The 23,007-nt window shown below is 37.5% G+C and overlaps 1 protein-coding gene across 1 annotated transcript in view; it reads right to left on the bottom strand.

Moving 5' to 3' along the window:
- Pez (protein tyrosine phosphatase non-receptor pez) overlaps window positions 1-23,007 on the bottom strand; it is a 150,221-nt gene that overhangs the window by 110,984 nt on the left and 16,230 nt on the right. Inside the window, exons 7-12 of the mRNA XM_083118730.1 lie at window positions 22,843-22,928; window positions 22,342-22,477; window positions 20,922-21,035; window positions 20,195-20,358; window positions 17,802-17,973; window positions 5,549-5,688 (exon numbers count right to left, since the gene is read on the bottom strand). Coding sequence (XP_082974856.1) covers window positions 5,549-5,688; window positions 17,802-17,973; window positions 20,195-20,358; window positions 20,922-21,035; window positions 22,342-22,477; window positions 22,843-22,928 — 812 coding nt within the window. The remainder of the gene's footprint in view (window positions 1-5,548; window positions 5,689-17,801; window positions 17,974-20,194; window positions 20,359-20,921; window positions 21,036-22,341; window positions 22,478-22,842; window positions 22,929-23,007) is intronic.

The following is a 23,007-nucleotide window of genomic DNA, read 5'->3' as shown; positions in this document are numbered from 1 at the left end:
AACAAGGGACGAACCCACAACAACGGATCTGAGCACTACTGAGACTTTTAACATATAATAATTAATATAATGCCTCTATATTTACAAACTGTTTTCATGTTTAGCATTATAATCAACTGAGTATAACTGAATATATTTTTTTTAATGAGTATAACTGAATATTTGTTTTCCAACAATAGAACAAGAACATGTTCATCATGAACCAATACAGTGCAACTACACATAGTGAATTTTTAGTACATAATGATGTTGAAAAACAAACAAAAAAAAATCAAGTTCTCCATACCAACAATTATCTAATGAAGTTCCATATGAACCATTTTTACATAAAACAATGTAGCTACATAACATTTTTATTTATTATCAACCAATGAAGCACCATTAAGAGCTTCATTCTTAATCTGAGAGCATAATTTCTATATTAATCTTTATTTAGCCAAAAATATATTAATTATAATTTTCCACATGTAGAGTAGATTACCTATGGTCCAACTAAGTTTCATAAACTAGTAAAGCATAATTGGGAATTCATCCATTTATCTAGTAACATCAGCTAACAAGACAAGAATCTAAGTCCCTGCATCGAGAAGCAAACATCCTCAGATTTATGGAGTGCCGAAAATAAGATTTCTTATATCACAAATCAATTCATGCAAGAAATGTATAAATTAGATGTGCGCACAAAAATTATAAATCATAAATAACAGTTGTTCCTGAACTCACAGCGTCACGGCACGAATTTCCTATTCTGCCCTTTGTGAACACATTTTGGAGCCATAATGCATTCTAGCATTTTAAAGGAACCTACTACTTGACTTAAGCTTGGATCAACATGTTCTAGCTTCTTGTCAAGTTTATTTCTATTTGAGCCTACAATTCAACTCTTGGAATCTTAGAGCTCTAGTAAATGTTTTAAGCCACAGGTAAATCTTAGCATTAAAATCTATTATGCACATGCTATCACATTATATTATACATTTTTTGCACCCAAAATACACATAACAAAGAATATTTGTTATATTGAATTTTTCCACCGTTAATCACAACTAAGGATGAAGATATATGAATGAGGACCAATGTCGGATTACGAAGATCAACTTAAGGCAAACTCTACAGATGAATACTTCATACCTGAACTAATGTTTCAGACTCAAGGAAAGGAGCACGAAAAGTGAAAAAATTTTGACATTGACATCTGACAAACGAAAAATTATGCATAAAGTACTGTGACTCACAGTACCTCCCTTAAGCAACAGTCTAAGAGAAGAATTTAACCAACCAACCCTCATGGGTATGGTTGTAAAATGAAGCAGTATTTTTTGTTCTTCAAACCAACAAAATAAAACATATCAGTTAAGAAATCATTATCATGTTTTGCAATGATGAAGAAAATATTACATTGTGCATTTATGAAGTATGAACATATATATTGGATATGTAATCTCAGATGTATAACCCTGTCAAACATATACATGTGTATATTTGAAAGAATTTACAACCATGAATCAATTTTTGATTATCAGAATTGCTTTGAGTTTGCAATTGAGAAAATACTATCTGAAATTGTCAAATAATTAAGCAATCTGTGTCTACTCTTAATATAGATCACACTTATAGAGAATGACATCACACTGACAATACCTTGTGAAAGCTCATTACTATAATATCTTCAAGTGCAAAGATATCATATGATCATGTCAAAGTCCTTTAATATGCTGTCAAAATAAATCACAAATTAACGTTGTTATTCATTTAGAATAAAACAACTAAAATATACCTCATACCAACAAAATTTCATCCTAGTCTGTATAAATATTTTATCAATCCTAGCAAGTGCATTGATAAAATAACATATCTCTGAGGCATAATTGACTAAAACCTTTTTAACGTAGTCATGTGTGATTTCAGAAGTCATCAAAAATACATCTAACATAGCTTTAATCCAAAACATGGTAAGAATGGTTATCTCAAAAGATACTTGATACTTACGATCATTATAAATATAAGACACGTGGCTCAGAGTAATCACTTATTTAATTAAGTACATTTATATTATAACATAAATGGAACATTACATTCCCTGAAAAAACTAGTGTAACTTGTCTTAATATGTATTTTTCCTTCATAAATTTATACCCCTAAGATGTGGAAATAGTCAACCTTCAATCATCATATACAGCAGCATCATCGTGTGGCTCAGCTTGATAAGTGTATTTGAAATCATAAATACCCAACCCACCAGCACTACACGATTACTATTGGAAGAATCTAAATTTGATAAAGCACCAGAGATAAATGTGCATCATAAAAAGAAATATATATATTCATATAATAAATATTTCTACATTAAGTGTCACAATAGGACTCACTATTGCCTTTACGTGAAAACTTCACAATGCTTTCATGCAACTGTGGCATGGAATTATGAGTGACGAGCTTGGATCATCTAGTGGATGTCTCTGCTACATGTCAACTTCATAAAATATACGAGGAAACAATTCATCTTCAATTATTGACTTAACAATTCCGTAATAGCAAACAAAATAATTCTCGTATATAATCATTTTAAATGCACTTACATTCTTGGTACACTACCACTGCTTAACTAACATCTTAGGTAACATCTTTCACCAGCTATTCAAGTTTGTTACATAGATGAACTATTAAAGTGTTTTAAAATTTGCTTTTGTTGTGCATAATAATGCCAAGTTTCCCACAAACATGTGGAGTTATATTTAAGTATAATAAACTTAAATATAGTGATCATGCAACTAAACTGTGCATAAAATAAATCACAAACTTATACTACAAAATATTATATTGTATTTTTGTCCATCAAGATGAACAGTAGTACTGTGGCCAAATATACCTCCCTAGACCAACAGTCTAGAAGATACTCCCAACCAACCACCCTTTTAAGTTGATGTGCCAAGCAGTTACTACCTCTATGTAAGATATAAAAGCTAAAGAAACATCAACTTGCACTTGTCTAACTTGGGCAAAAAACTTCTGCACAAGATCACCAATTTTACATTACAAAATAAATAAATAAGTATCATGTATATGCCTACTTAAATATTTAATTAGATTCCTAAATTGTATTTGTGTTATTGGCTTTGGAGTCTCCAATTAGAAGCTGAACTCCGAGTATAAGCAGAGTTTCTATAAGTTTTGCTACGGCCACCGTCACTATCTGATCGGTAATACTCTATTTTATCATAACCATCACCATTGTTATTGCTCTCTCTGCGTACTGTGTTTTGCACCCTTGTATCACATGATTCTTTATCATGCTGCTGTTGAATTTGATTACTAACATCAGAAGATGTTTGTTCGTTATTATTAGAAAAAGTCCTAGAATTTCTATCCTTATTTATACTATTATTTCTATTGTTTCTTTCATTTGAATTCAAATTCCTATTTTGATCCTTAGCACGTGAAACATATGCTACTCTAGCCTTATTCTTCGGATTATAATTATTCCTGTTCGTGTCATTGAACCTTGCAGAATTATTCCTAAGAGATTGAAAATTTTCAATTACTTGTAACGTTTGCTGCAATGTACGTACATTATTGATCACCATGTGTTCACTAATCCTGTGTGGTAATAATGAGGCTAACTGTGCTATCAAATGAGGTTCTTCAGCATTAGGCTGAGTAGACTTCAAAATTTTGTAGTTCTTATTTGCATATTGTAACAGGCTTACATTACTCTCTTTTGTAAAAGGAGAATTCAAAGTTTGAGTCAACTTTACTGATTTCCAGCGGTCACTCTGATAATGTGCCAAAAAAGCCTCTTTAAATTTAGAATAAGTGGTAAACTGATTCTTTACTTCTAAGTACCAAGTTCTAGCACAATCAGTTAGAAGTTTTGGTATGTACTTCAAGAATTGACTTTCTTTGATGTCATAAATATCTAGGTTTTCCTCTACTTTTTCTAAGAATTCCGATGGTGCAAAAACTATAAAGATATCCCAACAAAATGAGGGAAATGCCTCAAGTCCTGTGGTTTAATGAGAACTTTAATTTGACTCTTATTACAATTATTCAATGGAACATCTACTGAATGACTAACATTAGTTATCCAAGCACTCATTTGAGGAACTGTAACATTTACAAGCCTGCCCGTTAAGGAAGATGAAAACAGATACCTATTCACTGCTTCAAAATCAACATGGCATCTTTTATACATATCAGTGTCATTCCACCACTTTCGAATCTTTATCAGATTATATCATGATCAAAGTTCATTCAAGTCATAAAAGGCTTCTATATAACTTAAACATCCAAGTTATTATAACATTACCAAGTTTAATGCTTTAAAAGCAACAATTATTGTAGAAATATATCACCATCCCATATTGCTATATCTGTCCTTATCCTTGTTCCATCTTCAGCCCTCTTTCAAAGTCACAGACAACTAGTATTAGAGCAACTAGTTCAAGCCAGATTTTTTAGTATGTGTTATCTTCAATTGTTTTTGTTTTATATTTTTGTCCATAAGTGCTTAACAGCTTGAATGTTTGTGTTGTAAATGTACATATTTGCTCTGTTACAGCTATTTTACTATGTATATTACAATATACTTATCTAATGATTACAATTACCATTTTTTGAATGTTGATACAAAATACCAAGTATGACATCATATTATACATTGAACAATTTTAAAGAGTTGACCTTTGTATATAAACCTTGATGCCAATGCAAATGTACACAATTTCAATAAATTTAATTATAAATTTGAATGTATCATATCTTTCTTGTCTGAAAGAACACATATGATTGAAGATATTTGTTTTTCATATTGCCAGTCAAAAATAACTGTTATGACTAAATTGTTATAAATATTGCACAAATGTGGAACTTTGAACTTAGCCTAACCTTTTTCAAATGTTGTTATGACAATGTATTATTTTTATTGTCATACGCGATGTGGAAGAAATCAGAAGTTACAATAGGGCCGTTCCAAGAAAAGCCTACTGCATCACTCGTATATCTTGCTTTTGTAATAACACTTATAACAAGCTAGAAAAAAAAATAGGCGCAAACTTTTCGATTTGCCCTCGTATTAGTGTGTAAGCATTTCACTCCAATCATCAATTTACCAAGAATTTTACTTTAAAATATTCAAGAATTACATCAGAATTTTAAAATGCCTTTTATATAATCACAGAATGATTTTGTGGTTACATGAAGTGTACTTCTGATGCCAATGTCCCTGTTCTGGGATTCATCCAGCCTCTCTCTAATCAATGGGTACCTGGAGAAACTCTGGTGGGGTAAATTCAGCCAGATCATGGTGCTGATCTCGTCACTTCCACTATACCCGAGATCAATGATGTGTGAAGCCCTACCTCCACAGGTGGATTCATGACATGTACAGGAAATGACTTTACTTTTTTCTTTCTACTCGAGCTCACTTCATACAGAGAAGGTATTAACGACTAAACTTGCAGTTTAAAGTGAGGTCACACCACTGTACTCTATCTCCACCAGGACCTGAACCAAAGTTAGTTTCAGTTAATGTAGCCATGGGTAAACCTACCTGTATGTGTGGATTCCAGGTACAAAATTGTGAACATGGTCGTCATTCTTCAGCATCGTCTGCTTGTTCGAATCCAAATATATTCGCTCTACTTGAGTCACATCTGGGTAATGCTTGTAATGGGGGAAAGACCTTAGGTCCTGCAAGATAAGGAGACATTTACACCATACTTCCAATAATGGTTCCAATCTCCTAATCTTCTATAACAAACTGTCTCCAACTGTTGAGAGTTTCTCCACCAGTCGTGAATCAAAATTCTCTCCATCATTGAGAACAGTGCTACTTGTTAGGAATTAAACACTAATTGTCATTTTAATTAAAAGTTATTCTCATGATAGTGTTAATAAAAATATCCAATGAACTTCAAAGTAAAGGAATAAATCTCAGAAAAATTTGTATGCCTTTTCCTTGAGTGTTTGAAACTTACACTATTGCTAATCTTCAAAACAAGTGACACATCCAGCTCTGGACATACTTAAAGAAAGTCTGACTTATCTACCTCACAAACTGAACAGGAAAGAGGCATGTTGTCATCATATGTCTCTTCAATGTTGCCAATTCTTGACAGTCGGTGGAGAATTCACTTTCCTACACAGCGTTCAGAAGGAGGTGCAGGGGGAGGAGCAGGAAACGAGGCACTTATTATTTATTAACAAAATATTTGTAGCAATGATGTAAAGCTAGCCCCAAGGTATGTTTCCCTGTAAATCTATTGGGAGAAGTATGGGACATACTGCAGATTTTTTTAGATCTTGTCCATGAAGTTTTGCCTGGACTTTATCCATGGAAATAGTTTCACATTTGTGAAACTTCCTTCTTGAAATGATCAATTATTTTTTAAAGTCCACTGCCTTCATTATTGTGGGTTATGGCATTTGGAATGGAGACACTATCATATCACTGCATTGTTTACTCTGCTGATGAGAGTTCTACAGTTTTGGAGTGCTGGGTTGTATCATCTGCTGTGCCATGCTGTGGTTCATGCCTATTAGGTTGGAGGTTGGAAGTTTTGGGGTAGTAAGTGAATCCTCTTGCTGTTTTGAATCTTCCAAAATACATGGTGCCAGTGCACAATCTTTGTCAGTTTCTACTGAAGTATAGTGGCGAAGGAGCCTATTCAGTGGAGCAGTGTGCTGGTGTAGCCCATAGCCTTGCACTACACCTCAGCATCATATGTCAATTCACCAACATAATATTTTATGTGCAAAAAAAAACAACATGAACATCATAGATCCACCTCATATTCCTAGTATATCCCATTATACTCTTCACCTATTCCTAACGGCCTCCCCGATGGCACAGTGGTAGCGTCGTCGCCTTGTAATCAAGGGGTCCCGGGTTCGATACTCGTTGGCGGCACATAGTGGTTCGGATTCCACTTTAAACTGTAGGCCATCCCGATTAGCCTTACTGTGCATAAAGTGGACTTAAAACACCAAATCAACCAATCAAAACCTATTCCTAACACAATCTGGAAAAAGGGGGAAGGGGGAACAAAATTGTTTTGCATTCCACACATGTAAGATTTTATGAACATTATCAGGAGAAATGTTTAAAAATACCCAAAATATGACTATGTTATGCCAAAATATAACCTAAATCTAAAATATCAGATATACGAGGTGCATCCAGAAAGTAAGTTTCCCTATTTTTTTCCCGTGAAAGTAAACATAATGAGCCGTGTAAATTGTGCATGCACAGCAGAGCTAAGATGTATCAATCATATGCCAGGCGGACAGATCCCGCACGGCACCAGTAGCGAGGCAGCAGTGGTCCGAAGTGGAAGCTCGTATTCCTTCTCCCGCCGCATGCCAGTAGCGAGGCAGCAGTGGTCTGAAATGGAAGCTCGTATTCCTTCTCCCGCCGCATGCGAGGTTCGGTCGGTGATAAAGTTCCTGAATGCACAAAGCATTGCGCCAATTTACATTCATCGTCAGCTCTGTGAGGTCTATGGGCCGAACATTATGAGTAAGCAAATGGTGCGTCGCTGGTGTCGGCAGTTTTCGGAAGGTCGTCAAAGTGTACATGATGAAGAGCGCAGTGCCCGTCCGTCCCTCATCACTGATGATCTGGTTGAGCTGGTGCGGCAGCGCATCGTAGAGAACCGCCGCTTCACGATTACGGAGTTGAGTAGCCTTTTTCCGCAGATATCGCGATCCGCGTTGCATGTGATTGTCACCCAGCGCCTGCTGTTCAAAAAATTGTGTGCCAGGTGGGTGCCAAAAACCCTGACACCCGAACACAAAATGAAACGTTCAGGTGCAGCACTGACATTCCTGCAACGGTACCATGATGACGGCGATGATTTCCTCGACAGGATCGTCACGGGCGATGAGACGTGGATTCCGCACTTCACCCCGGAAACCAAGCAGCAGTCAATGCATTGGCGGCATAATGGATCTCCGGTCAAGAAGAAATTCAAACAGATGCTGTCGGTACAGAAAGTGATGTGCACCGTGTTTTGGGACAGGAAGGGCATTTTGCTCATTGAATTTCTCCCCAGAGGTGAAACGGTGAACGCTGACCATTACTGTGAAACACTAAGGAAATTGCGACGTGCCATTCAAAACAAGAGGCGTGGCATGCTTACTGCAGGTGTTGTGCTCCTCCATGACAATGCTCGTCGACATACGGCTCAGCGCACAACAGCTGTTTTGACGGAATTTGGCTGCGAGTTGTTTGATCATCCACCTTACAGTCCTGATCTGGCTCCCAGCGATTTTCACGTTTTCTTGCACCTCAAGAAATTCCTGTCCTCCGGTGAGCGTTTTGACAACGACGAAGAGCTGAAGACGTCTGTCACACGCTGGTTCCATTCACAGGCGGCAGAGTTCTACGACAGTGGGATCCAAAAGTTGATACCACAATACGACAAGTGTCTCAATTCTGGTGGTTGCTATGTTGAAAAATAGCTGAACCTTTGCTGTGCCTATTGCCAATAAATGGTTTCCTGAAACTGTGTTGGTTTTTTTTTTAAAAAAATAGGGAAACTTACTTTCTGGATGTGCCTCGTATATATGTATGCATTTACATGACCATAAAAAGCAGTCTCATTGGGTTCACAAAATCTAGAAATGTTTAAATTAACTTCAGCATGGAAAAACAGGACACAGCCATAAAGATCAACCAAGCCCTCTAGATTCTAATGCTTTTGGCAGAGTTATTTTGACGATTGCACTTATACCAAAAATATGTTAATAAGTTACCTCTATAGCACATGGAGAACAGGGAAGTCCTCCTTCCCCACTGCTCTTCATAATTACAATGGATGCAATAAACAAAGAAGTGGAGAAGAAGATAGGAGAGGAGGAGATGAAGGCCCTGTTGCTTGCTCATGATCTATACTGCTGGACAATGAAAACCGGACACTTTAATATTTGACATCTGAATTGCAATAACAGCTCGCAGGTATATTCCAGAATGTTCGGCAGATCATGTAGTACCATATGCACCATTCATAGGCTCGGACTTTGTTTATGCATTCGTACTTAATTCAGTTTCTGCAACATTTAGTTAGCCCTTGTACCAGAGCTTTTATCGACCCATTGCGTTATCACAAAAAATGCAAGTGTCCGGTTTTTTTGTCCAGCAGTATAGTAATATGGGAACACAGGAAAGAAGTAGTAGTACAGAGACAGCTTGATAGTTGGAATGAGGAAATTAGAAGAGCAGGAATGAAATTCAGTGCAGAAAAGAGTGAGGTGCTAATTACAACAAGAAACAGAGACAGGAATGTAACAAGAATAAAGGTGGACATGGAAGAGTTGAGGGTAGTGGAGAGTTTCAAATATCTAGGAAGCATAATTGAGAGAAGTGGAAGAATAGATGAGGAGGTAAACAGAACAGGACAAATGGGTGGTGAACTCTATCAAAGCGTTTGAAGATTAATATGGAACAGGGATGTACCTATGAAATGCATGAAGGTAATATGTAACACATACTATGTGCCAATAATTATGTATGGAGCAGAGACTTGGACAATGCCAGAGAGAGACAAAAGAAAGATGCAGGCAGTGGAGATGAAATTTTTAAGGAGTATATTGGGGAAGACTAGAAGGAATAGAATAAGGAATGAGGAGATTTGACAGACAGTGGGTGTGGTGAAGCTTCAGGATAGGATAGATCAGGCACGGATGAAGTGGTTCGGACACTTGAAAAGGATGGATGCAGAGAGACTACCAGTAAGACGTTACAATGCACAAGGAGTGGGAATAAGGCCAAGGGGGAGACCAAGATGTTGGTGGAAAGAGCATGCAAGGACCCAAGTTACGGTGTAGCAAAAGATTTATTGTTTCTTTGCTTAACCTTTTGGAGCCCAAGGCCATTTTCACAGGTGCCCCAGCAGATTTTGAGTAAAATGCAGAGTTTCAATTAAATGAGTATAGATCGGAGGCTAACTGCCCTAGAGAGATGAATGATATACACTTGTACGTGGACTGAACCAGAGATTCAGACTATATAAAATTTGTACAAATTTGGCGTATATGTGGTGGGGGGAGGGAAGAACACCCCAAAATTCCAAAATTTCAGAAAAAAATGCGGATTTCTCCACTCCCCCCCCAAGAAAAAGTACATGACAGTGTCAACATGCACATGGAAATTAATGCTGGCATGTAAGGAACACAAAAATATTTGCATTATCATCGTATGACCAATGTAATGCGAGTTGAATGGTCAGCACGCCACTGATTCAAGCTTCAAAATGCAGCGTTACCTTGAAATGACTGTAGCTCAGAGGCTAATTGCTCTAGAGAGAGGAATGATATACTGTTGTACGCGGAATGAATCACGGATTCAGACGATATAAAATGTATGCACATTCGGCGTATATATGGAAGGGGAAGGGGGAATCCCCCCAAAAATCATTAAAAAAACAATTGGGGTTCCCCCCCCCCACCAGCCGAAAAAAAGGACATGAAAAGGTCAACATGCACATAGAAATTATTGCTGGCATGTAAGAAACAGAAAAATATTTACATCATTATCATATGACCAATGTAACGCGATTTGTACCCCCGAAAGGAAAGGCCTGCGTGCCACTGTCTCAAGCTTCGGATTTCAGCGAAATGCAGGGTTACATTGAAATGACTATAGCTGAGAGGCTAATTGCTACTTCCAAATTCTATTTTTAGACAATGCAGGGTAACCTTTGTAGCCACTTGTGAAACACTTGTGATCAAGAACAAAGGCTTTTCTTCAGTGCACCTTGAACTTCCATTCTTACGACGCAGTTTCAACACCATCTCTTCCCCCTCCACCAACTCCCACCCCCCCTTGCGCCCGCACGGAAAGCATTCCTTTTGACCTCTGGTACCGATAAACAAACTTCCTTCGAATGCAGTTTCCAGGGGTGAGGGAAACGCATTGCTTTAGAACAACAAAACTGGCTTTCCTTTGTCGGCAAAATTTTTTCCTTGGAAAAAGATGCAAAAAAGAAGTCGTCTTTTTCCCGCCATTTTCATGAAGAAAAAAAACGTGCAACAATCATCTGTTAAATACATGTGTTAACAACAATATGAAAAGAGAAAATTGGAATTCTAGCCAAAAATAGCAAAGTTATAACGTAAAAACTACAACCTTAACAAAGCATCTGGATCGAGATGATCGGGCACCAAAAGGTTAATTTATGTACATGTTCGTTTGAATCAATGTTATTCTGTAAGTGTATCACACGTATAGGAGGGCTTGTCATATCTAGTGTTATCACATATGTTGGCAACTCCGCAAAAATAAGGAGTTGGTAACTATGAAAAAAGATTGAGATTTTGCTGGCTTTTTGGTTATGAAAGAAAAATATGAAAGATGACTTTATTATAAGTCTAAGTTTGTGTTATTGCAAGTCCTTTTGTGCTTATAATCTGTTGGAAATAGCAGAGTTGGAATTAAATTAAAAGATTGGCCTTTGTAAGGCTTGTGTAAAGTAAGTATCTTCGTGGAACTGTCTTTTAAGTGTGTGTTGTTAACGAGTTGCTAGTTAAAGCTATTGCAATCAATAAATCGTTAATTATGCGATATTAAGACTATTACTTAAACCCAGCAAGCCCTGGGTGTAGAAGAGTGCTCATACTCCTAGTTGGGAGAGGTAGCAAAAATTTTGGCACCGCAACGTGAGGGCTCGATAACAATAAGATTGGAAACGGAAAAGGAACCTAATAGGTTTAAAAGCACAAGTGATCTAATTGTGATAGTGTTAGTGTGAAGGATACAGTGTGATGCTCCGAGTGAAGATTCGTCCTTACCAGAATCACGAAGGTATATAGGTGGAATGTTATATGAATAGTGGGATGAGTCTGAGGAGCAAGTCCAGGAAGAATATGGGTCCTGAATTGGAATTTGGTTGCTGTGAAGATCTGGCGGACGACAAGGAGTACTTCCAGTGTTCCCAATGTTTGAAATATAAACATTTTAATTGTGAAGGACAAGAGGTGGCAAGTTCAGAAGGTGACTTGGTTTGTAGTAACTGTCATACCACTGTTCCCAAAGATATCGAGCCGGAGGTAATCCTTCCTAAGCTTTCACCTCCTGAATGGATGATCCTTGAATGGCGAGAAAGAAGAACGAAAGAGGGAAAAGTTAAAGGAGAAAGCTAAAGAAGAAGCTGAGAAAAGGTGAGAACTTGAGTCTTTATTAGAGAAGCAAGATCAAAAGAGAAGGAAGGAGAAAGAAGAAGATGAAGAGAAATGTAAGGTGGATATGAATGAACTTGGAGCTCTCTTTTTACAATTTACGGAAGACCAAGTTGAAGGACTGAGAGAAGAACTTCAGAAAATTAAAGTAAGTAGCCAGCAAGAATTAGAAAATGTAACAGACAGAGTCAATGAGAAAGTTGGACAGGCTGTCCAAGAACAGTTACAACCTCTGGTTGACTGGAAGGAGCAAGTTGATAAAAACTTAAATACAGGAAAACCTAGTTAATACGAAGTTCAAGGGACCAAAAAATGTCAACTTCGTATTAAACGACTTCGAGTTATCCAAACTTTTCAAGATGGCTCCTCTTTTCAGGTGTAAATAAAGTAGAGTAAAAATTACGTCCACAAAGGATATTTTATACTTGGTGGTAGCTCAGAAAATAAGCTTCATATGTACTATATAATAATATTGTACGTTTTAAAGAAAGTGTAAAAAGTGTTACACAAAATGAGAACACGGAGCTTAACGCGGACACAAAGATTACAAGGAGTTGGTTAACACCATTTATCCTGCCTAGTTATACAACTGGTTATGCACGGGATACATGTCTTGGCAAAAAGTCTTATAAAAAACGGTATTTTCTTTTAATTGTGCAAAGTCGTTGCTCTTCTACGAAATTCTTACAATTTTAGTTCATAAGAAACCCGTTTGCACGGAGACCTACGGAAAGGAAAACTATCTCGTTTATTGCAAGAAGTGAAACTCGGAAGAATCTTGACAGTAGTCACACTGGCGCGAGCAAGAGACGGGAGATAATCGGACAGAATGAATATTGGATTTTATGTGCGTTCACTAGAACAATGTCCATTACAGGATTAACTGGTAAGAGAAGACTCTCTTGGGAGAGAACACAACCTTTCTCTGGCACAAAACAAAACAAAAAAATTGGGGCTGTAAATTTCATTATGGTTCGGTTGTCTAAAACACATCGTAAAAAAAGTCACATACTCTTTGCTTCAGTTCACTTCATATTCGCCACCCTCCCCTTTTTCAGGGAGCAGTCCAAACTCTTCCTCAACTTGTGATGTTTGCACCCAATGTGTATCCTAGGACACATTAAACAGTGCCGCACTCGATAATCACTCTGGTTTGGATCCCACTTTAAACTGTATATTTAGTCCCGCTTAGTTCATCAGCATAAAATGAACTAAAAACAAGTTTTACGAAACTTGCGTATTTTCAGATTAATCGACAATTTATTGTAGGTTTCAGGAGTATCAAACACTCGCTCCCCAAAACTTTTCCTCTCGTATTCCTACATTGAGCATTGCTTTTTTTTGTTTTTTTGTTTTTTTTTAACAGCAGCACGCTAATGGTTCTGAAGAAAAGCGGGGATTATATGGCTTAGCGAGATTCAAAACAATGAAGCAATGAAGCTTATTCCTTCCCACTGGATGAGTCATTGCAGTTATCAGCAAGCCAGAGCTTTCCAGAGGCTAGACTAAACACTGACCCCAGCTGCAGCGTAAACACAATGAGACCGGCTGGAAGTTAGAGCAGCAGGTGGCAGAAGGGAAATCATCGGCATTTTAAAGATAACGCAGTTTGTAGGAGAAGGAAGGGGGTCACTTTTCTTTTACTTATCATGCGGTTTTTGTTAGTTTTAAAGAAGGTTTTCAGAACTGTTTGCTTTTTTTAGACGCCAAAGGAGCCAGTGTGCACACACGAGCAAGAAGATTGTGGCCAAAACAATTAGCAACGGACCCCCCCCCCCCCCCCTGTTTGCTGATAGATAAAGGAGACAAGTCACTCAGACAACAAAACACTGTTTTGGCAAATTTTATGACCGGCACAGTTGGGAAACGTATGAAGCGGGAAACTGGAGTTGCAACATACGTAAGATCGACGTCAACTTTTGCGGGAAACCTAAATGACAACGCATTAAGCATGTTGACGATCTTTAGTTGGCCTATGCGGCTTTGATTATCTGTAACAGTTTCCCTTTTTTTATGAAGTTCTACAGGGCACAAAGAACACGCTTTTAATGAAAGTGGTTACCGAAAGTTGTCGGCTACCAGGCCAAAAGTTGCTCGCTCACGGGAAATTGCTGTATCTCGAGCTCAGACTTCCAGGCGCCACGCGTCTTGTATTTTGGAACATTCGTGCGATCTTATCTCGCATTTCTCATCTGGCACTGGTGAATATTTCCAAGGTGGCACATTCAGCAGGGAAAGAGCTTGACCTCCCATGCACATTGACAAAGAATGTCAATGCCCAGCAGGCATTTCGGGCTGCTTCTCTTGAGTTGTCAGCAGCTCTTAGGACAAGGAAACATGTCAAGGTCATGTTAAAATAACGTCCAAGCTCTCTCCATATTCGATCTTCTCTTGTCGACTTACGCAGGTGTCTACTTCGAATTAAGCGAAACCAGTTTTGCGGAAGGGTCTTGTAAACAACTTTGTATTGAAAATTATCCGTATTTCGTTTTATCCGTACTGAAATACATTATAAATCCTATCTTATCGGCTGGGGAATGGGAAGAACTTCGGATTAAAGGGTACTTTGTATTAACCAATATCGTATTAACGAGGTTTTCCTGTACTTGTCTTGAATTAATCCAGACTGTTATAAATAAGGAAGGACCAGTTGACTTCCAGCCCGTAAAGTTGACAACGTTGGAGACTACAGTCGATGTTTTTAGACAAGAATTACAGGCTGCTGTTCAGACCATGAGCGAACAAACAAAAGACATTAAGAAAGCAGTGCAGCATCAGAAGGCAATACAGTAGAAAAGACTCTAAGTGACGCTAGAAAGTTAAGAGGTTTCTCTAAGACAAGAAATCAAGGAACAGACCGGCTTGTTCGTCCAAAGAGTTAACGATTTGGAGATGCAATTCCATAGTTTACAAATACAAACCGATGTTGTTGTACCTGAGGGTTCTACAAGAGTTTCTCCTGAATTGCAAGATTTGAATCCAGAAGCGGGTGTTTTTGACCTTCTTCCACTAGAAAACATTCTGGCCATAAAGATCCAGTTATTATCGAGGGAAGAAAGAGAAGCCGTGAGGGAGGAAGCTCTGATGAATCACCACCAAGAAGAAGCCAGGGATTTAAGATGCCTCGTCTAGACGACACAGCTCACATTCCAAAATTCAAAGAGGATATTGAAGCCCAGTCTGCGAAAAAATATCTTCGGGAGTTGAATGTTAGTTTCGAATTTTTGCAAGTCCCTCAGAACTATCGCTTAGAGTTATTGCCATGCATTTTCACAGGCAAAGCTGAACATTGGCTGTCAGGAAACATTGACAACTTTATAGATTATGCAGACTTTTATGAGAAATTCCGCGAGGAATTTGCATCACGAAAGGCAAAGCAAAGACAGTTAGCTGCAGTCAGAAATAGACGATACTATGGCAAGTACATGACAACATGGAAACCTGGAGTGCATATGTTGCATATCAAAACCTGTCTGAAAACATCAGTGAAGATGAAGTCATAAACCTGATAATACGGCAGTTACCCTACAGAATTAGGAGTCTGTGTTTAGCTCATGCTCCTAAATCCATTGACAAGCTGGCTCACTTTCTGAAGGATTTTGATATGTATGATGATCCAGAAGCTTGGAAGGGAAGAGAAGAAATTAAAAGGAAAGATGCCAATGATCAGAAGAACTTCAAAGTGAGAAATGTTCAGAACTAAAACACTAGATCTGGTGGTCGGTTTCCTAGATGAAATAGATTTAATAACACTAGACAAGATCAAAGATTTGAACGAGCTAGGGATGAAGAAGATAGGATGAACTTTAATAGGAACATATATCAGAAGAAACCCAAAATAGAAGTGATGAAGATTCTAGAGGGAGTAGCCCGAATTCCTATAGAAGATATTCACCTCCAAATAGATTGAGATTAGAAGAGTCTCCTGAAACCGGAGTGAACGATTTAACTTCTGAACAAGAACAAGCTGTGGCTACGGCTCGAGAATTCTATCAGAGCCAAAGGTCACAGTCACATTCAGTCGTTCCCATTTGGGCAAGGGACTTTAGAGGAGCGGCCCTACCATACAATTACAGATATCCAGGAAATACACATACATTTTCAAATAACAGAGACTGAAGAGGAAAGAATGATGCAAGAAATGAGAACGGATCGCGAAAGAAGGGAAATATATGTCACCGGTAGTACGGGCTAAGGTGATGGATATTCCTGTGACTTGCATTACTGATACAGGGAGCGAGTGTTCAGTACTAAGCTATGCCATCTGGACCAAATTAGTAAACAGTCTACCTGGAATGCAGCTACAGAATGTTCCAGAAGTAAGACTTGTTGACTTCTCGGGCAGTCTAAAGAAGAGGGTGTGTGGTAGCTGATCTGTTGAGATAGAGATAGGAGGAATGAACTTCAACACTAAAGTTTTAATACTCAAAGGTTTTGGTACCAATCTTTTATTAGGAATGCCATTTTTACAGCAGCACGAAGCCGAGATTAGTTTCCGGAAGAATGTAGTAAAGTTACACTTTGGTACAACTCCTAATGCGAATGAAGAGAATCCTTTATGTGTTGACATTGTCCGGTACATCCAGAGAATCCAAGAAATGGAAGATGATGATGAATGGATGTGTACCCCATTGGACCTTAGAGAGAAGATCGCTGCAGTTGACATATCTGATTCTCAACGAGTAGAGTTGTTATGTGTGTTAATGAACTACTTACCCAGCCTAGATCTAATATCCAGATATCTCCAGATAACCTACTGGATCATTTGATTGGTAAATCGATTAAATATTTTTTGTCCAGACCAAATGGGAACTAAAGTTATTCCAGCTAGAACAAGAGAGCATTAGAGAAACAGCACAGTTGCTACATCCCAGAATCAAGCAACCAATGGATCGTGTGAACTTTGACAACCTCAAGATCTAGAGTTGCTCCTCAGAAAGAAGAAAGGAACTTGGAGGTGATGCAACGAACTAAGGTGTTGTGAAAAATTTTTCAGCAAGTTATAAATAAACTTTCTTCAAAAATTTTTACCCAGAGGAAGGGCAATTTGCAACGACCCAAGTTACATCGTAGCAAAAGATTTATTGTTTATTTGCTTAATTTATGTACATGTTCATTTGAATCAATGTTATTCTGTAAGTGTATCACACGTATAGGAGGACCTGTATTGTCATATCTAGTGTTGGTAACTATGAAAAAGGATTGAGATATTGTTGACTTTTTGGTTATGAAAGAAAAATATGAAAGATGACTTATTATAAGACTAAGTTTGTGTTATTGCAAGTCCTTTTGTGATAATATTGTGATTATTTTACTGCTTATAATCTGTTGGAAATAGCAGAGCTGGAATTAAATTAAAAGATTGGCCTCTGTAAGGCTTGTGTAAAGTAAGTATCTTCGTAGCAAGCAGATAGTGGAGAGTGTTAGGAAAAAAGGACAAGATGGGAACACTGTCAAAAGAGAGGAGTGTTGGAAGACCACAAAAAATGGAGAGGCTTGACTTCTATGCCAACCCAGCCAGAGGCAGGAAACAGCGAAGGATGATGATGATTATGATGTAGCACATGGCAAATTTCAAATGTTACAACTCACTGAGAAATACTGTAAAGAACTGAGAAAATACACACGAGCATTTCTTGCAGATGGGTCTGGTGTATTTCTGGCTGGCTGCTGTACATGAGGCCGATGGGGTTTGGACGGATCATCTGATTCATGTTCCCTCCAGCCTGCCCGCTGCCATACTTCTGCTGGATGGCTGTTTCGTAGTCTGGAGCAGGCCGATAGGAAGGCAGCAGTGCCCTGGAAAGATTCACAACATGTACAAACTGGTCCAAAAGATAACTAGCTTCTGAAAACTTTAACAGTTGTAATAAAACACATCTTGATTATGCAGTCACTCAACAAAGTTACACTGCTTTTTGACAATACAAAAAATGTTAAGCTGAGCCAATACCAGTGATATCTATATCAGAAAGAATCAATTGGAATTTATTCGCTGGTAACAGTTGATAGTTTCAAGATGTAATGCACAAAAATGCTGCTGGCACTTTCACAGCCTATATATCCTGGAAATTAAGTTAAATAATGAAATACTGTTGCCATGACAACACTGTTCACACACAGTAGCGTGAAGCCACTCCATCATCAACTGTTCCTGACGTTCTGTGAGGTTCCACAACTTGATGGGAGGTAATCTGTGTTAATGCTCCAGTTGCAATGAACAGCCAGAGTCATAGAGTAGCATAACGCAAGCATTATCTTTTTGATACTTGTATTTGTAACATGTTTCTGAAATTACAAGAGCAAAACGTTTGATCCATTGTCTCAATCTTATGCATGTACATTGGATAACAGGAAGAAGGGCCACAAGGGCTAAATAAAAATTTAAAGAGGAGAGAGGAAACACTCACCAGACGCAGAAAAACTTCAAATTTTCATGATGGCATGTCACATCTTCAGGAGTAGAGACACGTTGTAGAACTTGGTGACAAGACCGAAGAGTTAGCGTGACCTGCAGTGTTGCTAGGTCCCGAAAAAAAAAAAAAGTGTTGACAGTGCCCAGGCTTGTCGAAAACTGTGAGTGGTGGGGAAAGGGGGGGTTGGGGAAAGGTGGTGGTGAGGGTGAGGATAGGGGAGTTACTGGGTGGCCTTGTACTCCTGAAGATGTGACATACCATCACAAAAATTTGTGAAGTTTTTCTGCGTCTGGCGAGTGTTTCCTCTCTCCTCTTTCACTTTTTAATCTTATGTACATGTCATACTTGAGTAAACAGTTAAATGCTCTTACTGTATAATCAGTAATGCATTACTTCAAATGCAGTGTAACATGTTACTTTTTGAGCAACTTCACCAATCCTGAGAACACCATATTTTTAGATACCATTTTTGATTAACAAGCACTTAGGCAAATTAGGTTTCATCAATATGTGAAAAATTCATATTCTCTACAAATACAAGAATCACATTTTATCAAAAAGATATCTTTCATGATGGATGCGGAAAACGTGGTTTAGAATCACTTACGTGAAATTTTCAAATTTCGTATTTCCACGTTGCACAATTTAATGGTTCTATCCTATTAATTTCACTCTCGGTCTTCATTCACTAACGGTACGGCGTCACTCCAGATGCCATACACTGAATGAACGAAGACAGGGAGTCTTCAAAGTTAAAAGGGGATAACTAGAGGCACATATTTTTGGTAAATAAAAAAGCAAAATTTCGGTACAAAAAGAATCAATTTCGGGTTCAAAAGCAGTAAATAAAATAAAATTTTGGCTTTCAAAATGTGAATATAACCCAAAATTTGATTTAAAAACTGCACTTACTACACAAAATAAACATATCCCTTCTAACAGCACACTTATGTTGTTACCAGAGTATTAAGTTTATTCCTGAAAAAAGGGATCCATTTTTTCTTCTCAAATATTTACAGCAGAACTAATCATTTTTCCATGAATTTCATAACTCGAAGGATAATTTTGACTTCAGAAAGTGTCTTTAAATTTTGTGCTTAAGAGTCTATTTTGCATTTTGCAGAGTTCATTTTGCATCATTTCGTGACAAGACATGGAAGAAAAATGCACCTCACACTTTTCAGAAACATGAAAAATTAACATTACAATGTGTTATTTCACATTTTGTTTTTTTCGTCAAAAACAAAATAATACGCATGTCTCTAGATATAACCATTAAATTGTGCAATGTGTCAATATGAAATTTCAAAATTTCACGTAAGTAAAAAGATATCTGTTTGGCGGTCATGTGGAGAGAAGTAGTAAAGTACAAGAATTGTATTTAGTACTCCCTGACTTTTGCACACGTGTAAACATTTTTATCAAATTCCTGGATTTTCCGTGGCTCTTTCATGCCCTACATTACTTTCCAGCTCATTGGAACCCTGTTAGGGAATACATATTCAGTAAAATGATTGGCAATTTTTCTTACAAATTGATGTGCCAATACTGATCCAGTGCCAAATAATCTGTCCCATCCCCAAATACAAATAAGAATAACTCACCTAAGCTTATCTACATCGTTTGATGCTGAGAGATCAAGGCAAGATGTGGACTGTGCTCTCTGGGCAATTGGTGGCACTGCCCAGTTGATAAGGATCGGGTCATGCTCCATTTCATCTTTGCCATACGGCATTGAGTTTGTGACAGTCCCTTGGTCCTCCTGTCCCTGTGAGAATGACATTAACATACATAACTTTCATTAGAATCTCTACATGATACAGCATGTACAGGAAGTCCTGACAGATCAGGGTTTTCCTTACAATGTTTTCTGCCATCCACAAAAGATATTTCTTTCTTTCAATACACTCAATAAGCAGTAGTCCCAATTGACAGTGAAAATGTGACGACTTGGCTTTTAATGCACCAGAAGACACATTCAGCCTTCTCATGCAATGTTGCAATTTCCAGTTAGTTCTTACAAATCCACTGCAGGACAATGTGTAATTCGGGAAAATCTTATAACAATTTCATCTCCCATCATGGAGTCTTGTCAGGCAAAAAATCTGAAACACCATAATTCAAAATAAACGTGGCTTCTTTCATTTGGTTATTGCCATAAAGTTTGAGTAGCAATGTACCAAATTAAGAATAGCTCAGAATTTTCCTTTTTGTTACATTCACACCAATCAGAAAATGTCAGGCTATTAAAACACATCTTTTTATAAATTTAAAAATGCAGTGAAGCTTATACTCTCAAAATATACTTGAACTCTTCTAGGTTATTCTTACCTCTGAGGAGAGATGTGGAGCATTCTCTCCAAACTCACTCTGGTCGAAGAGTCTGTTGGTGGAATTTCCTTGTGAGGGCTCCACTGCATGGACATTTTGGAGGAAGAACGTATGCTGAAAGAACAATTCAAGAATAAATCTTTACTTACACCCACGCACACACACAAAACAACTTATAACGGTTAGACAGCATGGTGTCTCTATGGACATGCATATTATGTTCCTGATTTGTTTATTGAAAATTATAATGGGTGCATTGCATCCCCATTTAGGCTATTTGCACCCTTCTCTTAATATGGGGACATAAGCCAATCAGCAAAAACATAGTAATTAAAAAGAAAGTGAATTTAAAGAACAATTACTTTTTAACAACTTATATCAATACCCCATAGGTAAAAAAGCTCACATCCTTATTTTCAAAAAAGTTAAAATACATCCAGTAACAGCCGGACCCTGTGGCCGAGTGGTTAGCACATCGTGCTGTGACGCCAAGGGTTCCAGGTTTGAATCCCGCTCGGGCTTTGTTGTTTGTTAATGTCCATTCATCTCCATTCATCAATTTCTTCATTTCATCACTCATTCACATCTTCGCAAATTAGCCAAGAGGCACAAAACGCGAAGTAAAATAAACTAAATAAATCAAATCAAAAACATCCAGTAACAAAAATTACTATGACATTTATGAAAGCTGAGGCTATGAAATTGCTAGAGCCTCAAGCATGCAGTTCCTGGACGTATTATGTGAAGAGGGGTTGGTTTTTTAGTTCCTTCTAAGGTCATCCACTAGACACTAGTATATGAACCCAAAAAAAAAATAATCAAAGCAAAAATTCCAAACTTTGTTGAGCAATGACGAAGATGTGAAAGGTAAGACAGAGACAAAGATGAGGATGAATGCTGTTCATGCATCTAAGCCCACCTACCACAAGATGGACCTACATGCAGTGGAGTATTTTGTTTTTGACAGAAACATGAAATTATCCCTGTAGTGTTTATTGTGGTTATTTTCAGGGAAGTGCATTTTCCTGCATCATTTTGTCACAAAATGATATGAAATTATATCTGAACTGCAAATAAACTTTTAAACATGTAATTTATTTGTCAAAACAACACTTTACTGAGTCACAAATTTGAAGCTAAAATTCAGATTCATTTCAATTCATTATTCATGTTCAATCACAAGGGGTAAGTAGGTGGAAGAAAAGGGACATAAAATGTGAAGGAAACATTTGTGACCTTAACTGAAGTGAAAAAAAATATTGAAACTAATATTCCAAAGTTAATTTGGTAGAGTTGGGAGAAAGCATGGAAAAAAGGCCAGTGAGATCATTGCCCATGGAATTTAAAACAAGTTCATCACCTTGTCTATTCATGTAAACTTGCTCAGCAAAGTGAAAAGTATACATCATCTATAACATACCTGGTATACGCACATTCTCCACACATATCTGGCTGAATCTGGATCACTGAACTGAAACTGCATTGTGTCTTCAGCACAATGGCATTCAATAATAAAATATCTTTTATTATTTATCACATTTGCTATGTCCTTCCATCTGCAAAGAAGAGAAATAAGAAATATGTTAGTAAAACTATAGTCTCTTATGGCTTGAGTTGGAACAAAATGTTTATAAATATTTGTATCAGAAATGTAGCAATAAGAGTTCTTAACTGATAGTAATAAAGTATCAATATAAAAATTTACTAATACTGATCTTGAATGACAAATATTCCATGAAGAACATTACATACCATACCAAAATTTATAGATCTTTTATTTACTACAAATATGTAAATCCAATTAGAACTCATCAAAAAACTTACATGAAAAGTGTAATTCAACCAGGGAGCAAACCTGGCTCTTCGTCATTCCATGCCAGTGCTCTACCACAAATCTACCAAGAGAAACTCACATTATTACCTGTAATATTTTGTAATGTTGGTCTCGAAACCTGCCATAATGCCAGAGAGGCAAACTCCGAGAATGGCTGCACTGCCAGAATCAATCTGAAATGATAAGTTACACTTTACTCAATGGATGAACCAGTAAAATTATTTTTTTTTTAAAAAAAAAAAGAAGAAAAAG

The sequence above is a fragment of the Lepisma saccharinum genome, chromosome 3 (assembly GCF_977018435.1).
Source record: "Lepisma saccharinum chromosome 3, izLepSacc3.1, whole genome shotgun sequence".
NCBI classification, from domain to species: Eukaryota; Metazoa; Arthropoda; class Insecta; order Zygentoma; family Lepismatidae; genus Lepisma; species Lepisma saccharinum.
The sequence above is the reverse complement of the archived record's forward strand: the minus strand, read 5'-3'. Positions and strand labels throughout refer to the sequence as shown.